At 40.3% G+C, this 23,437-nt stretch overlaps 2 protein-coding genes across 4 annotated transcripts; both read left to right on the top strand.

Annotated features, from left to right (window-relative positions):
* Positions 1 to 665: 665 nt before the first annotated feature.
* LOC106850800 (ovalbumin-related protein X-like) lies at positions 666 to 5,729 on the top strand. 2 transcript variants are annotated; one of them, XM_088170256.1, is made up of 7 exons: positions 666 to 836; positions 1,371 to 1,433; positions 2,647 to 2,775; positions 3,166 to 3,283; positions 4,050 to 4,192; positions 4,452 to 4,607; positions 5,328 to 5,729. In XM_088170256.1, the coding sequence occupies exons 1-7, from the start codon at positions 669 to 671 to the stop codon at positions 5,727 to 5,729; spliced, it is 1,179 nt and encodes a 392-aa protein (XP_088026382.1). In that variant the 5' UTR covers positions 666 to 668. The 2 variants fall into 2 exon arrangements, with proteins under 2 accessions (XP_088026382.1, XP_088026379.1); XM_088170253.1 differs by having other exon boundaries at positions 669 to 836; positions 1,371 to 1,418.
* Positions 5,730 to 15,040: 9,311 nt separating this feature from the next.
* LOC106850801 (ovalbumin-related protein Y-like) lies at positions 15,041 to 20,220 on the top strand. Of its 2 annotated transcripts, none has more exons than XM_088170241.1 (7): positions 15,041 to 15,217; positions 15,867 to 15,925; positions 16,519 to 16,654; positions 17,393 to 17,510; positions 17,735 to 17,877; positions 18,209 to 18,364; positions 19,138 to 20,220. In XM_088170241.1, exons 1-7 carry the CDS (start codon positions 15,050 to 15,052, stop codon positions 19,537 to 19,539), a joined length of 1,182 nt encoding a protein of 393 aa, XP_088026367.1. In that variant the 5' UTR covers positions 15,041 to 15,049; the 3' UTR covers positions 19,540 to 20,220. The 2 variants fall into 2 exon arrangements, with proteins under 2 accessions (XP_088026367.1, XP_088026361.1); XM_088170235.1 differs by having other exon boundaries at positions 15,050 to 15,217; positions 15,867 to 15,917; positions 16,526 to 16,654.
* Positions 20,221 to 23,437: the final 3,217 nt, after the last annotated feature.

The following is a 23,437-nucleotide window of genomic DNA, read 5'->3' as shown; positions in this document are numbered from 1 at the left end:
ATTTATATATATGTAGCAATATATATATATATATATATATGCATGATTGTGCTAAAAAGTACCAGTAGAGATTAAATGTCTGAAACAGGACCACAGGAAAACCCTAAACTTATATGTCAGCATCTAGGCAGCTGTCTTACAGAACAACTTACTCCTACTCTTGCTATAAACAACAGAAAAGCAACCTCCAAATTTGTGGCTGGTTGTACTAAGCAACAGTAAGAAGTACACAAAGTGTAGTGAGTTGACTACGTTTCATTTAAAGATTGAAAGCAGTCACAGAAAAATATGAAATATTAAGTTTGCATTGCCTCAAACACCATTCAGAGCCCTCTGGATGGCCATGAGGGAAACTCATTCATTCAATGTTATATTTATCATATCAAAGGGTGGATGAAATTTTCTATTCCCTAAAAGGCAAGTACAAGGTACTATCTTGCTGATAGTATCTTGTTGAGACAAAACAAACACACATTCGTATGTAAATGGATCAGGATTTACAATATTTCTAATGATTGGCAGGCTTCACATCATTCACTGGTTCAGCATCACAAAACCAACAATGAACTGGCAGTTTCTGGGCTATTGGCAGAACTTTTTAAAACAAGCACTACAAATCGTGACCAAAAGTCATATTTCTGTTTGCTTTAGGTAACGCTGATTTCACAATGGGCTCCATCAGTGCAGCAAATGCAGAATTTTGTTTTGATGTGTTCAAAGAGGTGAAAATTCAGCATCCCAATGACAACATCTTTTATTGCCCCCTGAGCATGATTGCAGCCTTGGCCATGGTCTATCTGGGAGCAAGAAATAACACTGAGTATCAGATAGAGAAGGTAAGTTACATAAATGAGTATAAACTATCTGTGATCCCATTCAAAGAGGCAGCAGATTATCCATTTATATCTTCCAAACCTTCCTAGCAAAAGAATGGCTTTCCAAATTCTGGAGCCACTTTTCACTTACTGCATTTCCCCATGAAGGGCAAGAAAGAGCAGTTTTGGAGGATGGTTAGGGCAGGTCTCTTGCTTCAGCTTATATTATCTCAGAGACCTGATTCCTCCCAGGTGGAAAGGACAACTTGAAATGTACAAAAGATGAAATGGTTCAGGAAACATGAGTCATAGTTATAAATAAAATGTAAGGCTGTAGCTGATTTATGGACAACGCCATTAACTGGAAAATGAGGGATCTAAGATGAAGATCACAATCACAAATTTTCAGTGTGGTGCCTGGTTCAAAGCTCACACGAAATTTCTCAGTTCGTCTATGTGCTAATCAGACTTGGCTAGTGAAAACCTACAGTTTTAGCACAGACATCAGTGACTGTCAATGGACTTCACATACCTAATTTCTACTTTCAATTACAGGTTCTTCACTTTGACAAAATTGCAGGACTTGGAAGTATCCAGAGCAAGGTACAGAAACCTAAGGTATATTGATTTCTCTTTCACATCCTTTTTCCGAGAATAGACTGTTCTGATTGTGCTTTTAGTAGTATCAACACCTTGTCAAACCTTTGCCAATTCTCTTAATTTAAGAGATGTAAGTTAAAAAAAATACAAAAAACCACCAAAGCCCAAAGAACAACAGCAACAAAACAAATGCCAAGCAAACAACCACCAACAAAAACAAACAAACAAAAAAAACCCCAAAACACCACCAAGAAAAGAGGACAGGCTGAACATATTGCAAGTGACAGGACAGGATAGGGTGCTCTGGGCACCAGGATACACTTTGGTGTAAATCAACTCCACACCTGCAAGTGCTACTGGGGAACCAGAAGCTTGGGTACAATAGGCAGACTTGGGGCTGAGACTCCAAAGTGGGACAGGAAAATGCTTCAGTAGAAAAGAGCCCAGAATCCTCAAAGGATGGAAAGTAACCACACTCTTATAAAGCTACAGGGGCTTTTCCAGCCTCCAATTCCCACTTTTATCCCAAGAGAACCATGAGGGGTCCCAGTATCTTGGTATCTATGTACATGTATGCTTCTGTCCATGTTATTCTGCTGCCTCTGTAAAGATAACAAAAGCCATAGAGCCTGGTCTGTCCCCATTCACTTGGGATCCAAAACACAAGCTGAAACTTAAAAAAAGATGAGACTTTTTTTTCTTTTTAACAAGGGTAGTATCTAAAATCAGAGCATTTAGGGACTCATTAAGCATTTAGAAAGGAGCTGTTTAACAAAACTATTCTCAAAAAATAAAGCCCCACCTACTTTTTACCAGTGTGCAGTTTTCTTACACGCTTTTAGCCTGTGTCACCATTCTTGGGACTTGAGACTTGATCCATTTTTTTCGGTATTACAACACACTTCCTGACTCTCCTGCCATCTTCTTCCATCTGCGCCTTCTGCAAAAAAATGCAAGCAGCATCTGGGAATTAGAGGCTTTGTACCTATGACAAGTCACCAATTTCAACAATTAACCACTAGAATGAGTGGCATCATAGGCTGTGAATGAATTACACATCATTAGCTGCTTATACTGAACATCTCTCTCATGGAACTCTTAGACTCTATTACATGTTCATTTGCAAATATTCAAACACTGTGTGTTACATTATTTGTACCTTATAAAGAATCCTCTTTCTCATAAAATAACCTAACAGCTATATGTTTTTGTCTTCTTATCAACAACTCAGTGTGGCAAGTCTGTGAATATCCACCTACTGTTTAAAGAAATTATCTCTGATATCACTGCACCAGAAGCCAATTATTCACTGCACATTGCCAACAGACTCTATGCTGAAAAGACAAGTCAGATCCTACCGGTAAGTGATCTCTTGCTAAACCCAGTAATATTTATCTTTAAAAATAAGTAAAAATGCTTTAAAAAATGAAGTGGACTTAAAGGTGATAAAACAGTGTAAAATAAATCTGAAAGCAAGGGGTTTGGATCCGGCTTTCTTCCATAAATTCTTAAACATTTTTAATGTATGCTTTTAACTGGTCACATAGGAAAGATGTCAGATCTGAAATTGTCATGAAAGAAAATAATTTTTCTGGTCTAGTTTTAGCAAATTCTTTCAGGAAGTAAGCAATGAGAACACCTTAACCATGACATCACTATAAAAATATTATTAGCCCTATTTTGTTTTGCTTTCATATTGTTCTTTTAAAAGTACTAGTTCACTGGCTACAATTAATTGGTGTCTTTACAGAGCTACTTAAAATGTGTGAAGAAACTGTACAGATCTGGTCTAGAAATGGTCAACTTCAAAACAGCATCAAATCAAGCCAGACAGCGCATTAATTCCTGGGTGAAAAATCACACAAATGGTAAGTCAGACAAGATTATGAAATACACTTCTCTCTGACAACTGTATTCTAGCAATTTCTGAAAAGACTAAACATTAGAGGGGAAATTTCCTCCTCCTGTCCTCATTAGTGGATATTTTCTGTGGAAAGAGATGACTCTAGTTCACCTGTGTGGCAGTGACAGAGTGTTTTAAATACATCTGGCAAAGGCAGAGATGCCATGATATGCACACTTAATACGCACAGTTTATATGCACACTTTTTGTTTCTGGAGAGATTTTACAACGTTAGTACCAGCTTCTCTAGAATATTGGCATATTTTTACAAGGATGTGCAGGATAGGTAAGAAGTAGACATTCAGGGGAGAAAGTAACGCACACTAAGCCAATGGTGGGAAATAAATGATTCAGAATCTTGTGTTGAGGTGAGAGGAAAAACCTAGAGTAAATTGTGAGAAACAAACATACTGAGAAAGATAAAATCTGTATTGGTTCTTCCCTCTCCCTTTCCTTCTTTTCTATATAAATATTTCTTTTTTTCCAAGGGCTGGATAGAAATGTTCCTGAGAATCTACAACACTCTTGAACTTACCTGTCTTCTTGCAGAAATGTCTGGCCAGATGTCAGTCTTTCAGTGTATTATTAAATCATCCTCATGAACCTTAATGCCATGTGCGGACTATAGGGGAAAGAAGAGTCAAGTGAAAGAGCAGTATATTGATTGACTTCTAAAATGCAAGACTATTTCTGTGTAACTTATCACTCTGTGCCCCACTTCTTTCTTAAAGGACAGATCCGGGATTTCCTTGAACCAAGCTCTGTTAATCCTCAGACTGTGCTGGTCCTTGTGAACGCTATTTACTTCAAAGGGATATGGAAGACCGCATTTAAAGAAGAACACACTCAGAAAGTGCCCTTCAATGTGACAGAGGTGGGGGGCACAGACAGTTTCTGGCCAGATGTGTATTTGTTGTATTTACAATTCTGTTGTCATTGGCTGGGTGATTTATCTGGGTGCCTCACTGTTAGATTTACGACAACTGTGTCTGACAGAGCAAACTAGCAGATGAGCTCTTCTCCAGAGGCAGCATGATTGAAGATTGAGTTCTGTCCTTTCAAACGCCTTGCACATTTGTCCGACCAAAGAAAAAATTGCTTCTGCATCACATTTCACATTTTTGTTTTTGCAGCAAGAGAGCAGACCCGTGCAAATGATGTGTCAGAACAACACCTTCAAAGTGGCAAGAGTGGCTGAAGACAAACTTAAGATCCTGGAGCTTCCATATGCCAGTGGAGAGCTGAGCCTGTTGGTGTTGCTGCCCGATGACATCTCTGGCCTGGAACAGGTATGGCCCTGGCAGGGCAAGCAGAAGGGTTGTGACTTCAGTGGGGCTTGGCTGCTGTCAGACCTTTTGCTGTCCATTGGCATTGCAGCTGCCCACTCGACAGACACGCTAGGCAGGCAGGGGAGCACCAAATCTGTCCAGGTGCTCAGGCAGAGCCTCTTAGGAGAGTCCTGAGCTCAGTTTTATAAAATGAAGGCAAAGTAGTGTAGTGCTGCTGCAGCCCTACAGAAGATGTATATATGGGCAGTGTTATAAAATTGCCCATCTATACTCAAGAAAGGAAAAAAATCAACACAGTCCAAAATATATGAACAATTACTCCTATTTCAGTAATATTTTAAAATCATAAAATAGAGCTGTTACAGATATAGAAGAGTTTGCATTTGCTAGGTGCTACTAACTGTAGGTAAATTTTCATGGCCTTGTTTTTGCAATCTTTCACAAGCTGACTCATTTGCTAGGCTGTGAATCTGTTGGGTTGCACCTCATGAGACACAAGATTACTAGGACAAATGGGGAAGGGTCAAGTTAGTAAAGAACTGAATAAAATGAGAGTGACACAGGCAGTACCGGAGAGGCAAATAATAAAATATCAGAAGGATGAGCTTCAGGAACCATTCTGGTTGGGGTTTTACTTTTATGATAGCCTTAACAGAAATGAATGGTAGGAAGAAGCTGGATTTGTATCCCAGGCATTTCATTCTCTGCCTCTCTTTGCAGCTTGAGAACAAAATCAGTTTTGAAAAACTTGCAGAGTGGACCAGTTCTAAGGTGATGGAAAAGAAGAGGGTGAAAGTGTACCTCCCACGCATGAAGATTGAGGAGAAATACAACCTCACATCTGTCTTGACATCCCTGGGTATGACTGACCTGTTCAGCCCCTCGGCCAATCTCTCTGGCATCTCTTCAGCAGAGAGACTGAGGATATCTGAGGCCATCCACGAGGCATACATGGAAGTCACTGAAGAGGGCACTGAGGAGGCTGGGTCAGCAGATGACACAGAAGACATTGAACATTCTTCTGAGTTTGAAGAGTTCAGGGCTGACCACCCATTCCTTTTCTTGATTAAACACAATCCAAGCAACCTGATCCTCTTCTTTGGTAGATATTGTTCTCCCTAAAGAGTAAAGGGCTGGAAATAATGCTTGCCTACCCCTAAGAAACAGACCCCCTTTACTCTAGTATTGTAGTATAATCTCATCTCTTCAACATTTTCTGCTAGTGGAAAGGCTACTCTAAGTCATTCCCTTTCCTGAAGCTTCCAGAGCAAAGACACCTGCAGGTGAGGAAACAGCAGCAAGTGTGTTTACTCCTTTCCCTTCTCAGACTGGTTTCAGTGTTGATTGAACCAAGCAAAGACTAAGCCCACAGAGAACAGAGGCCCTCACAGGCCAGAAAGGAGTCAAATGATTTTCACTTAAAGAAGTAGTTGCACACAGGGCTCCAAGTCTTTGGTATTCCTTTACATGGAAAGCCATGGGCTATGCTCATCCCATTCTCTAGTACTATCCTGATAACAAACCCATGCAGTTCCCAAAACACTGGGTTTGAGACCCCCAGTCTGGAGAAGATGTTTGTGGACAAGATTCTGCTATGCAGGGTATTAATTGGTGCCTATGTAAATTTTATTTTTTTTTTACTTCGTTCACATATCCACTATGACCAAAGCTGTCCTTTCATCATGAGTACCTCATGTAATACCGAATTTCTTTCAGAGGTTCTCCAGAGTCATGCAGAGTTTTCCTTCTGCTTCCAAATATTCAAGGAGATCTAACTTTGTCTAGGTGCAGTTATGTCTTGTCACAGAGTATAGATTCAAAGCCTGAAACATAGATATCTGGATGATCCAGGACTCAGAACTGCCAAGCAAAAGAGTTGTCTGAATTCTTGTTTAAAACATTGGAAGTCACTTCAAATTTGAGAACATTTTGATTTTTGTGAAAAATCCTGTAGGTGATGTTAAAGAACCTGATTTCTCCATGGGAGTTTTGTGAAAAAACACAGCTTTTAAAATAATTCCTGTCTCTTTTGATTTTGTTTAGCAAGTAAACTTCATTTTGTTCCTGGAAAACTCTCAGTTGTTCAAAACTCAAGAACATTATTATTCCATGAATGTAGCTGGGTTTCTTTGTTCCTATGGTAGTTCAAGACTACATCTCTTGTTTTCATGAAATACACAAGAATCCCAATTTTCTCTTTTTGTTTTCTTATGTGTCCACTAGCATCTCCAAATACGGATTGGCACAATATTATGACCTGTTTTTATTCTAATCATATATTACTGATTTTGATGCATGTAATAGTTTTTTTTCTTTATTAACACAATAAAAGAAAGTCACAAATCCTTGTCATGAAATTATGTGAATTTTATTAATTTTCTGGATAACTAACCCTTACAATATTATTACATTGGTAACTGTTGTGAGCAAAATGGAATTTAGTACAAAATCCTCCAGTTTTTAGAATGAATAAAGTATGTAGATTTGAAGTTTCCTACCCATTTCTGAAATAAATGAACGCACACATCTATAGTTTGATTCCTCTCTGTAGTACTGATTACCAAGAAATAGTCCAGTGAAATATTAACTTAACTTCAATACAATTCCCATGGGTATTAACGATGCACTATTAGTCGGATAAATATTTCAAAGAAAAACAAATTTCAAAGAAACAGAGTTTCCAGCAACTCTGCCATTTGAGATGATGAGATCATCTGAAAAATCATGTAACTCAAAGGGCATAAGAAAGAATAAGCAGATGGAGTACTCTTAGGCAAAGCATTTCCACACTGAGAGTTTTGAGAGGAGGTACTCTGTTGTTAATATCAGCTCTTCCAATAATAAGGGACAGGGAAACCCTGATGTACAGACAGACTGGGCAATAAGTTGCTGGAGAGCAGCCCCACAAAAAGGGACCTGGGGGTCCTGGTCCATGGCAAGTTGAACACGAGTCATTGTGCCCTGGCAGCCAGGAGGGCCAACCCTGTCCTGGAGGCATCAGGCACAGCATCACAGACGGGCAAGGGAGGGGATTGTCCTGCTCTGCTCTGAGCTGGGGCAGCCTCGCCTCCAGTGCTGGGGGCAGCTTTGGGAGCCACAGTACAAAAAAGACATTGAATTATTGGGGAGTATCCAAAGGAGGGCCATGAGGATGGTAAAAAACCTTAAGGGGAAGCAATAGAAGGAACAGCTGAGATCTTGGTTTGTTCAGCCTGGAGAAGAAGAGATTGAGGGGAGACCTCATTGCAGCTACAGCTTCCTCAGGTGGGGAAGCAGAGGACCAGGAGCTCCTCTCTGGTGACTCGTGAAAGTCCCTGAGGGAATATCAGGAATTTGTGTCAGTGTAGGCTTAGGATAAGTACGAGGAAAAGGTTCTTCACCCAGAGGGTGTTTGGGCACTTGGAACAGGCTCCCCAGGGAAATGGTCACAGCACTAGCCTGACAGAGGTCAAGGAGCGTTTGGACAATGATTTTGGGTACCTGCTGTGATTCTTGGGGCTGTCATATGCAGGGCCAGAGGCTGGACTTCATGATCCTTGTGGGTCCCTTCCAACTCAGTACATCCTATGATTCTATGATTCTATTTCCATATTAACATAGTCTGACATGATAAAAGCAGGAAAGGAAAGAAGGTGGTGCTACCTGTTTGACATCCACATTATTTGAATATCATCAGGATGTTTGTGATATAGACTCAGTTGTTTTTCAGTGCTAAAGGCAACTATTTCACCAAGTACATTTAAATTATTTTTCTTTAGAAATTAAACCAGTGGTCTAAACTGTTCCAAGAGATGCAAAATTTCAACATCTCAAGGCTTGCTGTAAGCTGTTTAATCACTTTCTGCATCTCTTGTAGCCAGAAGCAGTTGATCCAGTCTGTCAAATTTAAAAGCCTGCACACTTAAACAATAAGAAGACTTCAAAAGGGTTATATTTGAAAACTTTCCTTCCTAGGGTTATTAAACTGGAAAGTGCTTAAAGTACACAGATATGCCTCAGTGACCAATGTTGTTTCCCGAACAACAATAATGGTCAAAATGAAGGAATGGGAAAAAAACAAAGGGGTCATGAGACTTAGAGGCAAATACAAAGCTTCCCCTTTCCAAAAAGAAAAGACAGGAGACAGTAAAAACTGCAAATACTGTACTAAACCTTTAACTTGCTTTAGTATTTGCTTTTAATAATATTAAAATGCTCCAAAAGTTTTTCATGAAGAAAGGCAAAAGTAAATAAACCTTGTAAACATCCTTGTTGCCACTGCCATTTTTGTCACAGCCTTCCAAAGGGTTTTCTGAAGAACCGAGACTCTTTTTCTCTTACAGACTGCTGTGCAGTACCAGAAATAAGGCTTAGCAGGTAACAAGACAAAATCTGAAACCTTCTGCATCTAGTGGCACAAGTTGCACCCCTCCAGAAGGCACAAAGAGACACCCAAGACTGCCACTATGAGGCGACATTTCTCTCTGTACAGCATGGAAACAATACTTGTCTGTGAAACGTTTCATACACTCCCATTCAAGTGCCTCATCCACACCACTGTACTTTCTTTGCACATTAATGTCCAATAACTTGCTATCTCCATCTCCCTTGGGATCTTCCTCTAGATATAATATGCAAGCTGAGACTGGAAGTGAACTCTGTTGATTTTCTATTCCAAGCTCCCCTTTTCAATCTGGGTGAACTACAGTAGGTTGCTTGGGTTTTGAATATTTCTAAGGATGGAGACTCCACAGCATCTTTGGGCAACCTGAATTTATCTCCCTATCCAAAAGAAAATGTATTTTCTTATGTCTAAATGTAATTTCTGCTTTTTCAGGTTGTGTCCCTTTTCTCTTGTCTGTTCACAGAAGAAAGTGTAGCTTCATCTTCTTTTTACCCTCCCATCAAGAAGGCTATGCACATGGATAAGATCCCCCTGCACTTTCTCCTCTCCAGGGTAACAAGTGCTGTGTCTCTGAGCCTCTCCTCTCATTACAGATCCTTTAATCACTTAATCATCTTCTCTGGTTCTGCTCCAGCACATCCCCATCTCTTTTGCAGTGGAAAGCCCAGAGCCAGACAGAGCATTCCATCTGTGGTCCGACCACTGCTGAGTAGAGGGGCAGGAAAGGCTCCCTTTACCTGCTGGCAGTGCTTTTTCTAAGGCATCCCCTTGTGCTGTTGATTTTCTTTGCCACAAGGACACATTTCTGACTCATGGTCAACTTGGTGTCTGCTAGGCCTCCCAGTTCTTTTTTGCAAAGCCAACATGAGAGTATGGACCCTTGTGTGGTGACATTTCTCCTTTTCTGCAGCTTTCTTTTCCTGCAGGAGACATGTCAGGAATATTGTCAAGAATCTCAGTAGGCTGCTATTCAGAGGAGAGGAGAGGAGAGGATGGCTTTGTGGGAGGATGTCTGTGTTGAAACAATCCAAGAGATCGGTTTATCCTATTCTGTGCAAAAGAAAAAATGCTATTTTTCCTGGGAGTATGTGCTGAGATAAAGGACATGCTGGGCAGACTTTCAGTGAGTGAAGGGAGGTAACATAACAGGCATGGTGACATGGGCAGTGTTAGTCACAGGCTGCCACAAACAGGCTTCTCTGTGGGATGGGATGCTGGTAACCAAGCCAATTGCTGCCAGTGCCAGCGGCCATCATTTTTGCCCTGTGTGTATGCTGGGTGTAAGGCCCTTGTTACCCTGCTGCCTCCTTAGGAGCCAGGGAGTAAGGCCAGACACAGAGTCACCCTGGCTGCTGGCTGGTTCCATGGACTTGAGGGATGAATAAGAGACTTCACGTGTGCTATGGTGACTGATAAAGGGACAGCTGTGTGTGCTGGTCTGGAACCTGTCCAGCTGTAGACCCTGGATGTTGTGTGCACTGCTAAGCAGAGAGTGAACAACTTGTGACCAAATCCATCACGGGATTCTTCTGAAGATGCATTCACTGGAGAAATTCACTCTGCCAACACTGAGGTATGCACAGCCCTGTCACAGCCTGTGAGTGTCCAAGGCAGCACTGCTAGCAAAGGTGCCCAACACTTCAGGATGGCACAGGGCTGCCAGTGAAAGATACCAGGTGGGCTAAGAGCTCCTGTCTGAAGCAGCTTGACCAGACACCTAAAGTTTCTTCAGACTGAGGGAAGAACACGGTCCTACAGGACAACTGTGAGAGAAACCATCATTGATTAGCTACAGCACCAAGGTCTGCAGTGGCACCTACCTGAACAATCACTGGCACTGACTCTGAGCAAGATAAACATAAAACAATCAAAATGCTCTTGCCCACTGACAAAAGAGCAGCAGCATGCATACGAACTAAATGTTGAGCTCTGCATGGGATGTTGTAATTGGATGAGAGGCTTTGGTCTGTGAGCTGACCTGGACTTCATATCCTTTTGTAAAGGTCCAAATGTCCAAGAGCCTGTTGGTTTAGGGACAACACCACAATGAAATGCCCGGCAGAGGAAAGGGCAACTGAGCCTTAGCTGACCTCCTTCTTGGGACAAGCATTGTCAAACAAGGATATGTGGATAAACACATCTTTTTGTGTTTGTGCTGCATTACACAGCTGTGCTGGACAGGGCAATACATTATCTTTTCTCCAAGGAAGTGTTTCAACTGCAGGAAGGTTTGTTTAACCTCACTGGACTCTATGACAGATCTAAAGTTGACCAGTTAACTAGGCACTACTACTCATATTCTCACAATTCTGTGCTGATAGCTGATCATAATCAAGATTTTTACTTACTTGTGGAACGATTTAGTTGCCTCTGCAACTTGCTTTACATTAATCATTCATTTGACCAATAAAAAAAAGAAATGCTAACAAAATCAGCAACATGAGTTGTGTATTAACATGCTTCTCAAGCAGTGGACTGCCTCCTCTCTACTGTAAACCAAAAAATGTTTTTCATTAATGAATATATTCAACTCAGAAATATTTTCTTAACAGCATTAGTGCTGTGAGTTGGCTGTTACAAAACATCTGTACCAACTCATGGGACATCTTTGTAGCTACCAAGCTGCAGGCTCTCTAAGATGATACAAATGTGGTTCAGGTAGATGGTGCACAAGTGCCAAGGTGGATCACATACAGTGAGTTGAAGCAAACCACTAGACAATTTGATTGTCAAGGAAAAAGACTCAAGGCATATTCAAACATTAGAAGTGACAGGGACAAACATACTGGCTAATCCTTTGCCTCCTGAGCTGTCAAGTGTATTGCAATGGACCATGGCCACAAGTGTAGAAGGCAGTTTGAACAGAAACAAGGCAGTATTAAGATGGAAAGGCAGAAGGAGCAGCAGCTGCAGGAACTGCTTACAGTGTGGGGACCACTCCCAGCTGCATGGTTAAAGGTTCATCCTACACAGGCACATGCACTCATGGAGGACTTGTTGTCGTCCAGCAAGGTGGGACCCTTTTGAGCTAAATGGGGCTCACAACAGTGGTGACCAGTTTACACACTGCTCCTGTGAGAGAATATCTCATTCTCTTTGCAGTAGATCTGCAGTGATGAGCCACCTCGGCAGGTCAAGGTCTATAGATCTTTCCACAAAAGCTCTGTTCCTGCATAACAAGAGTTGTAGTAGACTGGCCTGGACCACACACTGTATCATATAAAGTACCAGTGTGATGTAAATGCATCAGTCCAGACTGAGTTTTTCATGGCTCCTATTTCGTAAGCAACTTCAGCTGAATGGAGCTATGAAGAACTGTACTAGAGAGAAAGGTAGGGATGATTCGGAGGCTTTCCTCTTGCACTGACAACTAATAAAAGGGTTAAAAAGTCCACCTCTACTCTCCTGAAGCATAATTTGTTCTAGACAATTTCAGAGCCATTTTGTGTATTGACCTTGGATTTCTGTTTTAAAATTATGTAGCATTTAAAAGGTCAAAGCAGTTTCTTTTATTGTCTGTCCATTCTTTTATTTCAAAGGAATTATGCAACTGGATTCTGCTTGCTATTGTATATTATGACTGTCTTGCAGACCATAAATGTTTCTTCAGCTGGTTTGTTCAGCTGATGTGCCATGAAGTTGCTTGTGGAAGAATGTAAGAATGGTCTTATAAGAATGGTCTCTGTATGTACAAAAGGCACATTTTGAACCCAGCATCTGGTGCTGTGACCTGTGGAAAAGAACAGCACACCTTAAACTACCCTTCAAAATTATAGCGGCGACTTCAAATCCTTTTCTGGTAACATCTGACTTGGATCTAAATATCCTGATGCCTGAATTTAAAAAGTTACAGAAATCTTGTCTTATTTTCTCAACTTCTCTTTCCCCAACACGTTTTTCTATAATTCTTCCCTGTCGAGATGTGCTGAAATTGCTTTTGAAATTAATTTATATTCCCAAAATACTTTCACTGAGGGTTTTGTTCCAGTGTGCTGCACAGACTGTGAATATGTCTGAATGTCTTGAGCTAGACTGCTCTGGAATGAAGAAGTGTGCTCTGTGACATACTATGTTGGTGGTCTTTTACAATGCAGCAAGGGACATCAGGTAAATACATATAACTTCTTGCAGAAAAATCTACTTCAATTTTATTAAATTTGGCAATAAACAGTGAAAGGATATGCTCTTTCTTGGTGGGAAATTTTCTCCATTCCTTAGGAAGAGCTATGGATTCTGGTGGGAAGAAAGACTGGTGATACTGGTAGTCCAACCAACAATGGGAGAAAAGTTGCAATAAACACATCCCTGCATATGCTGATCTTACCAAAATTTGAGTTCATAGAATTGTGACTCCAAGATGGATCTGGCCCATCACTATTCAAGATAGAGGAATATTAAGGAAAATAAGACAAAATTCTTTACAGACATTCTGCAAGACTGAGTTCCTCACCATTCTTTTCTATTTTCACAAGTTATGTTACACAATTTACTGCCATAAACAAATCATATTTACTATTTAAGTTCCAATGAATACATTTTATCATTATTTTTCCTCCAGTCATTTTAATGTTGTCTTGTATCCTCTGCAAGGTTTCATGTGCTATGATGAATAAATCTTCCTTTTTGGAAATATTAAGTTAAAATCCTTTCATTCAGGCTTTTTTTTTTTTTTCTTTTTTTTTTTTTTTTTTTTTTTTTTTTTTTTTTTTTTTTTTTTTTTTTCTTTTTTTCCCCCAAAGAATGGACTTATTCAAAGTAAAAGTGCATATCTGACATGGAGCTCTATCCATCACTTTATTGAGTAAACAAAGAACAGGCAGCACGGGGCGTGTCACAAAATAGCACAAGATATATTCCAAGGGGTTTGTCAAGTCTGCCCCAAGTACAGCTGAGAAGCTGTGCTATACCTTTCCCTGGTGAATCTGATAAGGTAAGCATTTCTTTCCATTTTGATTTAAGTTCTAATCTGCAAGATAAAAGACAATTTAAAAATACTTATAATCATATTGATGTAACCTGATGTTGTGGCCTTCAATATCAGCTGAAGAATCTAATTATCACAGGATGCCTTCTGTAGAAACCTTACCTACCTGCACATATATCTTCTGTATTATTTTGCTCTTTTACAGTCTGCCATGCATAGAGTCAAAGTATTTGTATTTATGAACTATAGTTTTGTTTACTAACTCTTCCACATTGAAAATCTGGTGATAAGTTACAACAGACTTTCTTCCTTCTTCCTCTATTGCTTCAACTTTTCATTTAGTATTAAAAGACAAAATTGAATTTGCTTAAATTCCAGAGATTATGTAAAATATTCTCTGAATGAAATCAAGGAGTCCAGAATGTTCAAATGATCCCATCATTCTACAGCTCTGTGTTACCTTTAATAGTTACATTGTCAAAGATAAATGACAACAAAAATCCCCTCAAGCAGTTGCTTCATGAATCTGTTTTTTCACGGAGAACATAAATGGAGTTTAAAGCCTAAAATATAACAGTAAGCAAAATAGGTATATAATAAAAAAATCTACATTATATCACCTCTACAATCAGTTCAATTTAGAGAGAGAATGAGCATCCATTCCATCAGGGGAACAGTTAGATTCATTGTTGTTCAAATTATCTCACATTAAGTGATGAATATCCCATGAAGATGTTGATTCCATAGGGACTGCAAGAGATATGGCAGAGTACCCTGGATTTTGTTCTCTAGCAGCTGCACAGGGAAATTGCTTGAAGAGCCTTGAGACCTTAAGTTTTAAGTGACATAAACACTATACTGTTGCATCAGACTTCAAAGTACTGTATTTTCTAGTCTGTGTTTTCTTCTTCCACCAGCCTATGCAGAGCTTGCAGATGTCCAGCACTTTGATTGCTCACGAGTCCAAAAGCATGTCTGCCTTTTAAATTCACATCACTGGATTCTATTTGCTGAAAAAGCCCTGTGCACTAAGTTAGGAGTTCATGTGCACTGAATTTTTTGCATAACAATTTACCTATTTCACCACACTATGTCAGCCTCTTTCTGTTTCCTTCAGACAACAGGGATTTCACAATGGGCTCCATCAGTGCAGCAAATGCAGAATTTTGTTTTGATGTGTTCAAAGAGGTGAAAATTTACCGCAGCAATGACAACGTGCTCTTTTCCTCCCTGAGCATGCTTTCAACCCTGGCCCTGGTGTATATGGGAGCAAGGGGTAAGACTCAGTCCCAGATGGGGAAGGTAAGTTACTTACACGGGTGTAAAGTGACCTCTACTTGTGCTACTTGCTCTTTCTAAGTAACATCACTGAACACTATTATCCACTGATGAGGTTCTCACCTGGTTCAATACACAAGAACTAAGCCAAAGTCACACAATGGAGAACTGAATCAAGAGTTATATATAGAAAATATTAATAATAAAGGTGTATATTTTCAACATAACAGGGAGTTGACTTAAACATAAAAAAATATCTGAGGGACAATAGCAAAAGAGATTACCAGTCAGGCAACTTTATGATTTTTAGATTCTGACAAGTTCCAAATAATGTAATCAGATTTTCTTTTCTAATATATATAAAAGATAAATCCCAGAAACACAGGAAGACAGAGTATTTTAGCAATACATAATATGAACTCAATTAATTTCTAGACATTCACTGGAAAAAAATATAATCTAAGCAAAGATTATTATTTACAGTTTCCAAGAAGGTCACAGAGGGCATAGATCAGTTGCAAGCTCACCTGTAAATTTTTAGCTAGTCTATTTCCTCAGCATCTCTTTTTTTCTGAAACAACAGATTTTCTACACAAGCAATATGTGTAAATCTTGAATTCACATTATTTTTGGTCATGCTTCTCATTTCTACCACTGGTATTTTCTCTTGCAGGTTCTTCACTTTGATAATGTTACAGGAGATGGAGACATTTCTGATTCCCAGGTAGAAAAATAACTTAATTCTCCTTTCTGTCTTATTTTCTCCTCAGGACAAAAGTAGAACTTTTCTGCCTTCCCTCCTGGCAGTTTCAGACCCTGACAAAAACTATGGTAATGGTCTCAAACCAAAGGGATCTGTGGAAGGAGGGAAGGAGGGTGTGATTCACCTGTTTTTTAGCAAACACAGAAAGACAGCAGGTTGCTTATCTTGCGCCAGAACAAGTAACAATGGTGTGGGGAGAATGCTTTGGGCACCAGGGTGTGTTCCCAGGCAAGCGCTGTTGGGGGATGAGTGAACAGGGCTCAGTACCTAGAGCCAGGGTACAGCAGCTTGATTTGCAGCTGGGCAGGAAGGTGCTGAGCAGAGAAGAGCCCAGAAGTCTCAGTGACAGGAGCCCAACTGCATCTTTTAAAAAGGACATTTCAGGGGACTTGTCTTGACAAGGATGAACTTGCCACTTCAATGTACCCCCACCACAGCACCAGCTGTCCCAAAGGTGACAGCCTGTGGGGGAAGACTGCCCCGTGGCACCACTCTTAACTGAAAGGGACAATACTTTAGATCTTATTTCCTTATGCAATCTGTCTTCTTTTTGCATGTCATCACCTCAGTGTGGCACTGCTGAGTACATCCACAAATCATTCAAGGATCTTCTCTCAGACATCCGCAGGCAAAATGCTACTTACTCACTCAGGATTGCTGACAGACTCTATATTGAAAAAACATACCCTATTCTTGAGGTGAGTTATATTGTGAACTGACTTCCATGAGATTTCCTGTAAGTCCCCTGTGACTCTGCCCTAGAGATGAACCACCAACAGTAGCCCACTCTCTGTTGATAAAGAGGTGCTTGTGAGCCATAAGGGGAACGGGTACAGAATGAGTTTGGACCTTTCTGTGCCTGTTAGATGAAGGTAAAAAGTATAATGGCATAAAATATGCACAGGGAGTAACCAAGATTGCTGTTAATTTACTAGAAAAATGGTTTTTAATGAAAAATGTAACTTTTAAGGGAAATTAAATAAACTTTATTACTTGAAATAATGAAAGCTGAAAATTTCAGTTTTTCTAGTGAAAGGAAGCTTTGCTTTTGAAATCTAAGAATGCGAGAACACAATATTCAAAATAAAGAGTGAACACAAAGAGAAGGAGACAAATATTGTCTTAGAAATGTTTGTTAAACTGAAACTGTTTTGTTAAAACAGAGGAAACACATCAAAATTTTAACTTAGAACCCTGTCTCATCAAAAAGTGCCAGACCTATATATAGGTCTGAAGCAATCTTTCTTGTACAGCTTTAAGATTCAGTTACAGGAAGACAGATGTGACTGACATGTTCAGGGTCTGATACGTTCAAACCCAGGAGTAAACATTCACTGTTCCTTAAACCATTGTGCTTTATTTCACAATCTTGCTTTACACATCCATATAATTCCAAGTTCTCATCAGTCTGACAACTGTAACCCTTCTGCTTATAGGAATACATAAAGTGTGTAAAGAAATTCTACAGAGCAGAGCTGGAAGAAGTTGACTTCAAAACAGCTGCAGAGGAAGCAAGACAGCTCATCAATTCCTGGGTGGAGAAAGAGACAAATGGTAAGGACTGAAAAATGGGTAGCAGGTATTTTCCCTCACCTACCATAAACTATATCCTGGTCTTCCCTCATAATCTCTAGAAAAGGTGGGTCAGGCAAGAGTGGGTTGCTCATTGCTATGAAAATTAAACTCCACAAAGCAGGAACCCCCACCCCAACACCAGAGATTTGTGCACACCAGAGGAGCTGTGTCTGACCCCTCTTTGCCCTGTCTCTTTCTTCAAGGACGGATCCAAGACCTTCTTGCCTCAGACTCTGTTGATCTCAATACTGCGCTGGTCTTTGTGAATGTCATTTACTTCAAAGGGATATGGAAAATTGCATTTAAAGAGGAACACACTCGGGAAGAGCCTTTCAACGTGACTGAGGTAGGAGGGCATGGACACTCCTCAGGCCAGGGCAGCTGTTGTCTCACACAGCCAGCAGTCTGGGTGTTACAAATACGTGTCACAGGTTGGTGATATAGCTGAGTCCCTCATTGTCAGTGCCTGAGCCTAAAACCAATTAGGGTTTGCAAGATCTGTGTCTGACCAGGTTTCCAGGGCACACAAGCAGGCAAGAATGGAAAATGGAGACACAGCTCTTCTCCAGAGGCAGCATGATTGAAGATTGAGTTCTGTCCTTTCAAACGCCTTGCACATTTGTCCGACCAAAGAAAAAATTGCTTCTGCATCACATTTCACATTTTTGTTTTTGCAGCAAGAGAGCAGACCCGTGCAAATGATGTGTCAGAACAACACCTTCAAAGTGGCAAGAGTGGCTGAAGACAAACTTAAGATCCTGGAGCTTCCATATGCCAGTGGAGAGCTGAGCCTGTTGGTGCTGCTGCCCGATGACATCTCTGGCCTGGAACAGGTATGGCCCTGGCAGGGCAAGCAGAAGGGTTGTGACTTCAGTGGGGCTTGGCTGCTGTCAGACCTTTTGCTGTCCATTGACATTGCAGCTGCCCACTCGACAGACACGCTAGGCAGGCAGGGGAGCACCAAATCTGTCCAGGTGCTCAGGCAGAGCCTCTTAGGAGAGTCCTGAGCTCAGTTTTATAAAATGAAGGCAAAGTAGTGTAGTGCTGCTGCAGCCCTGCAGAAGATGATGTTACCGTAGGCACCAACCTCCAACAGGTATCAGAAGCAGGCAAAGTAGCAGGATTTTTATCACTGTGAGTGATTTTAAATGTTTGCTAAAGAAGAAAAGTTTGTCTTAGGGGAAATAAAAATGAAAGCGATGAAGAAAGCATTCCAAGAGCTGATCAAAAGGAAAATGAGAAAAGTAACATTGGAAAGGAATAACGTAATGGAAAGGGATCAATAAAGTATCTTCCAAGAGGAGCAGTTTTAGGGCCAATTTGATTTGATGTTTTCAAAAGCTATATTTTTACAAAAAAAGGCTTGATCTGATGAAGAAATTTTCAGATGAAAAAGTTTTGAGGAACTTCCTCAAGACAGACAGATGACATAGGCTCCATAGTCAGAAGGAAGCATACAAGATAAAGAAGTGCATTTAAGAACAAGTATCAGTTCTATTGTGTGCATAAAGTAAATGGGAAAAGCCAGTAACAGGTGGTAAAAACACAGCTTTTAAGGCCATTGAACTTTTGTCTCAGACATTTCATTCTCTGCCTCTCTTTGCAGCTTGAGAACAAAATCAGCTATGAAAAACTAGTGGAGTGGACCAGTCCCAAGGTGATGGAAAAGAAGAGGGTGAAAGTGTACCTCCCACGCATGAAGATCGAGGAGAAATACAACCTCACATCTGTCTTGACATCCCTGGGTATGACTGACCTGTTCAGCCCCTCGGCCAATCTCTCTGGCATCTCTTCAGCAGAGAGACTGAGGATATCTGAGGCCATCCACGAGGCATACATGGAAGTCACTGAAGAGGGCACTGAGGCAGGTGGCTCAGAGGTTGTGCCTGGAGACATCCAACATTCCTCTGAGTTTGAAGAGTTCAGGGCTGACCACCCATTCCTTTTCTTGATTAAACACAATCCAAGCGACATGATCCTCTTCTTTGGTAGATATTGTTCCCCCTAAGGAGAAAAAGAGCTGGAAGTAATGCTTTCCTACCCCTAAGAAACAGATCCTCTTTAGTATTGTAGTATAATCTCATCTCTTCACTATCACTAAGTGGGAAGCCTTAAATATTTAGGGAGATATTCCTGAAGAAGTGTGAGACTTTTCAGATCTCTGGGTGCAGATATTTCTGCTTACACAAGTTGTACTTAGGACTTACATCCAGGAATAAATGAGAACTCCAAGAGGTAGCTTAGAAGTATTTTCCATCCTGACTGAATAACTTAAGATTCAGGACCAGAGTTTTGATTCTTGTGAGAAATTCTGACACTGATATTGAGAGTCTGGTTTTTCTATACGAGTTCTCTGAAATAAACACAGCTTTTAGAATATTCCTGCTCCTTTCTGTTGAACTCGTTGGGCAACCACCCTTGAATTGATGCCTGGACAACTTGCAGATGAAATTCATTATTTCAGCAAATCGTTCTTCTTTGAGTAATGCATCTGTGCCTCCTTGTGCTGCACATATTGTAAGGCTAGGGTCTCTTGTTCTGAGGGGGCATGCAGAAAGTTTACCACGTCTTCTTAAATCATAATCTCCAAACACAAAACCTTCCTTACTGATACAATTTCCCATCTTCATTTCTGTGACATGTCATTGATTTTGTGAATGTCAATTGTTGGTCCTTCTATTTATTCTAATAAAAGCATTGCAAACTAAATATGTCTCTACCTGTTCTGGGTTACCACACCAAAATATATGATGTAGTGGGTCGTGGTTATTAACAGAATGCATTGAGACTAGGATGCTATTTTCAAAACCAGAATGCACCCATATATGAAGACATTAAAAAGCTTAACATTTTTTTTCTAAAATTCTGAGTTTAAGCAAGGTAAGCCCTACAGCTCCTTTTTTTACCTTGTGCTCATCTCCATATGCTATATCAAACAATTCAGCTTTTTTCATTTGCTATTGTATTTCCAAATAGTTTAAAAAGATTTCCTTTAGTTGCTCTCAATAAATACATTGAGGTGATGCCTAAGAGATACAACTTCAAAAACATGAGAAAAGTATTTTTCGTAAAAGGTGGACTGCTTCAGCTATCTAATACCCACAAGAACCATGCAAGGAAATCTTTGTTGCTGCCTTTTGATAACATAATCCCCTAGAGATATTATTTCCTATTTCAGAGTCTTTAGGGTGAACGTTCTTCAGGTTGCAGTTATCCAATTGAAAGACTTATTAGTGTTAATCATTGACTTAAGCAAATCTTCCTTCTGTTGGCATACATGTGCAGAACTGCAAATCGCAGTACTTAAAAAGTGCTTAAAAAGGGAGACACTTGGCAGTATTTGGAGCTGTCTCAAACATTTTAGAAGTAAGTATTAAATATAACTTGAAATTATGATGCTGGCTACAGGGAAACATATCTTGGCTGCTATGAAGCCTATGGAAGAACTGCAAATACTGGTCTTCCCAAGACAGTTATAAGAGATTAGATACAGTTAACAGAAATATTCAAGTAAAAATGTATTCTTATTTATGCAATTTCAAGGTTTACTATGCATATCATGTTCTGCTTCCCATAAAACCCAAGGCAGTAAGGAGAGTTTTGATACAACTAAAACAAAAAGGCAGGATTTATAAAATACTGTTCAAAGAAGCAGAGAGTAAAAGTTTATAAACAATTATAGATCTGTTATTAAACTGAAACAAGCACATCTGCCACTCTGCACTTTCGGGGTACAATGAAAATAAAATTGATATTTATTGAATGATATAAAGTGAATATAAAAAATAACTACTCTCTTGTTTAATTTTTCCATTGCTTGATGATTATTTTAAAGAAAAGAAATGGAGAAAATCAATGGTAATGAAATGAAAATGAATGAAACGGTAAATGGTTTCCTAAAACATATGAGAGAGGTCCACCTAATGTCCTCACTGTGAAACAGAATTATTTGGCTTATTTTACATCGGGCCGTTAGGTGTCACTAGGGATACAAAATGATGCCTCAAGTCTTCTGTCAGAGAGGCATCTGTTGAAATCTAGGTCTGCAAGCTTAATGTAGGTTCCAATTTTGTTCTTAATTTTTGTGCAAGCAGATGATTATGATCAGTATACTGAAAATGTAAACCAGAGGCACTGGGCTTGAAACCCAGTAATTTTTGAAGACAAAGACAGAAATATTATTTGGTGAAATATCATAGGCACTTCAAGACTTCTGTGTCCTGGAAAATATATCATGGTCAAACACTATAGAATGGATAGAGCTGTATTGTTTATGAAAGAGAAGCCATCCCCCAAAGAGGCTAAAATGAGAGGTTAAAGTGCAGATTCAGATGGGCTGAATAAGATCATATCTCTGTATCAATGTCTGGGCCCAGTACTGCTCTTGTGCATTGCTGGTCTGGGCTGGCAGGAAGGCTCTACCATGGTCAATGGGGCTGCTGCAGCTCCCATGGGAAGCAATTCTGAAAAGACCAGCGTGGAGTATATTACAAAGAGATGAGGGAAGAGCAGCCATAAAGAGAGCAAACTCTGCCTGCTGTTTCCCAGATCTGAAGTCTGGCAAGAGTTTAATAACAAGAATCCCAGCTCCCACAAAGTCTGAGTATTGTCCTGCAGTCCTGCCTGTTGCTCCCTGGCAGCATCATTGAAGCTCGTATGTCAATCTGTCCATTCACTACACTCCATTTTCACTATGTGCCATGTTGTTCTGGATTTACTGTACTGCTAGGGGTCTGTGGAACAAAAACAGATACACGCACAGGACAGCATTTGAAATGCTGTGTGAGCGAAGTGTGCCTTTCTTTCTCATGCCATTTAGGGAAGGGCTGGAGACAACATATCTTCCCTGCCCTTTGAGGAATATAAATTTCTGAGACCATTCCACATCCCTCTGCATATATGAATTATGAGAGAGGCTTACCATCTCCTAAGCAAATCAAATCCATGTCTGAAAGCACAAGATTTAGCAGGCATTATGTTATAACCAGTCACTAGAAAATGCAGAGAACCCCCTGGACTCCGGGGCAGAGCTGTCCTGGGCTCCCAAATGGTATTTGAGAAAGCACAGAATGCTGAATCAAACTGAAAGCTACAAGTTTGCTAGAAAGGCTTTGCCACAGAGCAGGGCATTCTGTTTCTTGTGGCTAGTGAGCTAAGATTTATCAATAAGGAAAAGGGACGGCAGAGAGGGGACTGCCAAAAAAGCAGCAAGGATGGGGCTGCTTGACAAGGACAGGGGATCCAGAGCAGAAGGTGACAAAAAGACCAGAAGGGCAGGGGCTTTCCCCATATGATATTAAATGCTGCAATTCCCTACACTACCGCTACAGTCCAGTGATTGCCAAACAAGCCTGTGGTGATGAGGTAGGTCAACTATCAAGCCTGCAGGTTAAATCCACAAATCAGGGTCTGTAGAGCTCCTAGCCAGAACACTATAGTACACTGAGGAGTTAGCGACCACATAAAAATGGATTGGATCAGGCTGATCAGTGTGCACATTTTGTGCTAAGTTGTGCTGTACATACTGCTTGGTGTCCAGGACTACACAGTGCTGAACATATCGGGTGGCTGGGGGCTAAACTTCTTCTGCTAACCATAATGGAGAACCTCACAGATGGTCCCAAATTGGCACCCTGTGATGATGCTGCCAGTGTATCCTTGTCTGTATCTTGAAGTGAAGCAGCATTTTTCTGTATATTTTCATTCATCAGTAGAAATGATAAACACAACATACCTATAAAAGTGTAAAGATCACACCACCAGTGAATTTCTGCATGCATATAATATGCACAGTGTGCTGTTCCCGGAATAAAGACCCATCCAATGCTGCACCACTTCAGAATCCAATCACTGGAAGGGACATGAAATTGTTTATGCTCTCTCCTTTCCCCCTCTCTTGTAATTTC

Source organism: Sturnus vulgaris, chromosome 1 (genome assembly GCF_052056855.1).
Source record: "Sturnus vulgaris isolate bStuVul1 chromosome 1, bStuVul1.hap1, whole genome shotgun sequence".
Lineage (NCBI taxonomy): Eukaryota > Metazoa > Chordata > Aves > Passeriformes > Sturnidae > Sturnus > Sturnus vulgaris.
This window is presented reverse-complemented; position numbering and strand designations above follow the sequence as displayed.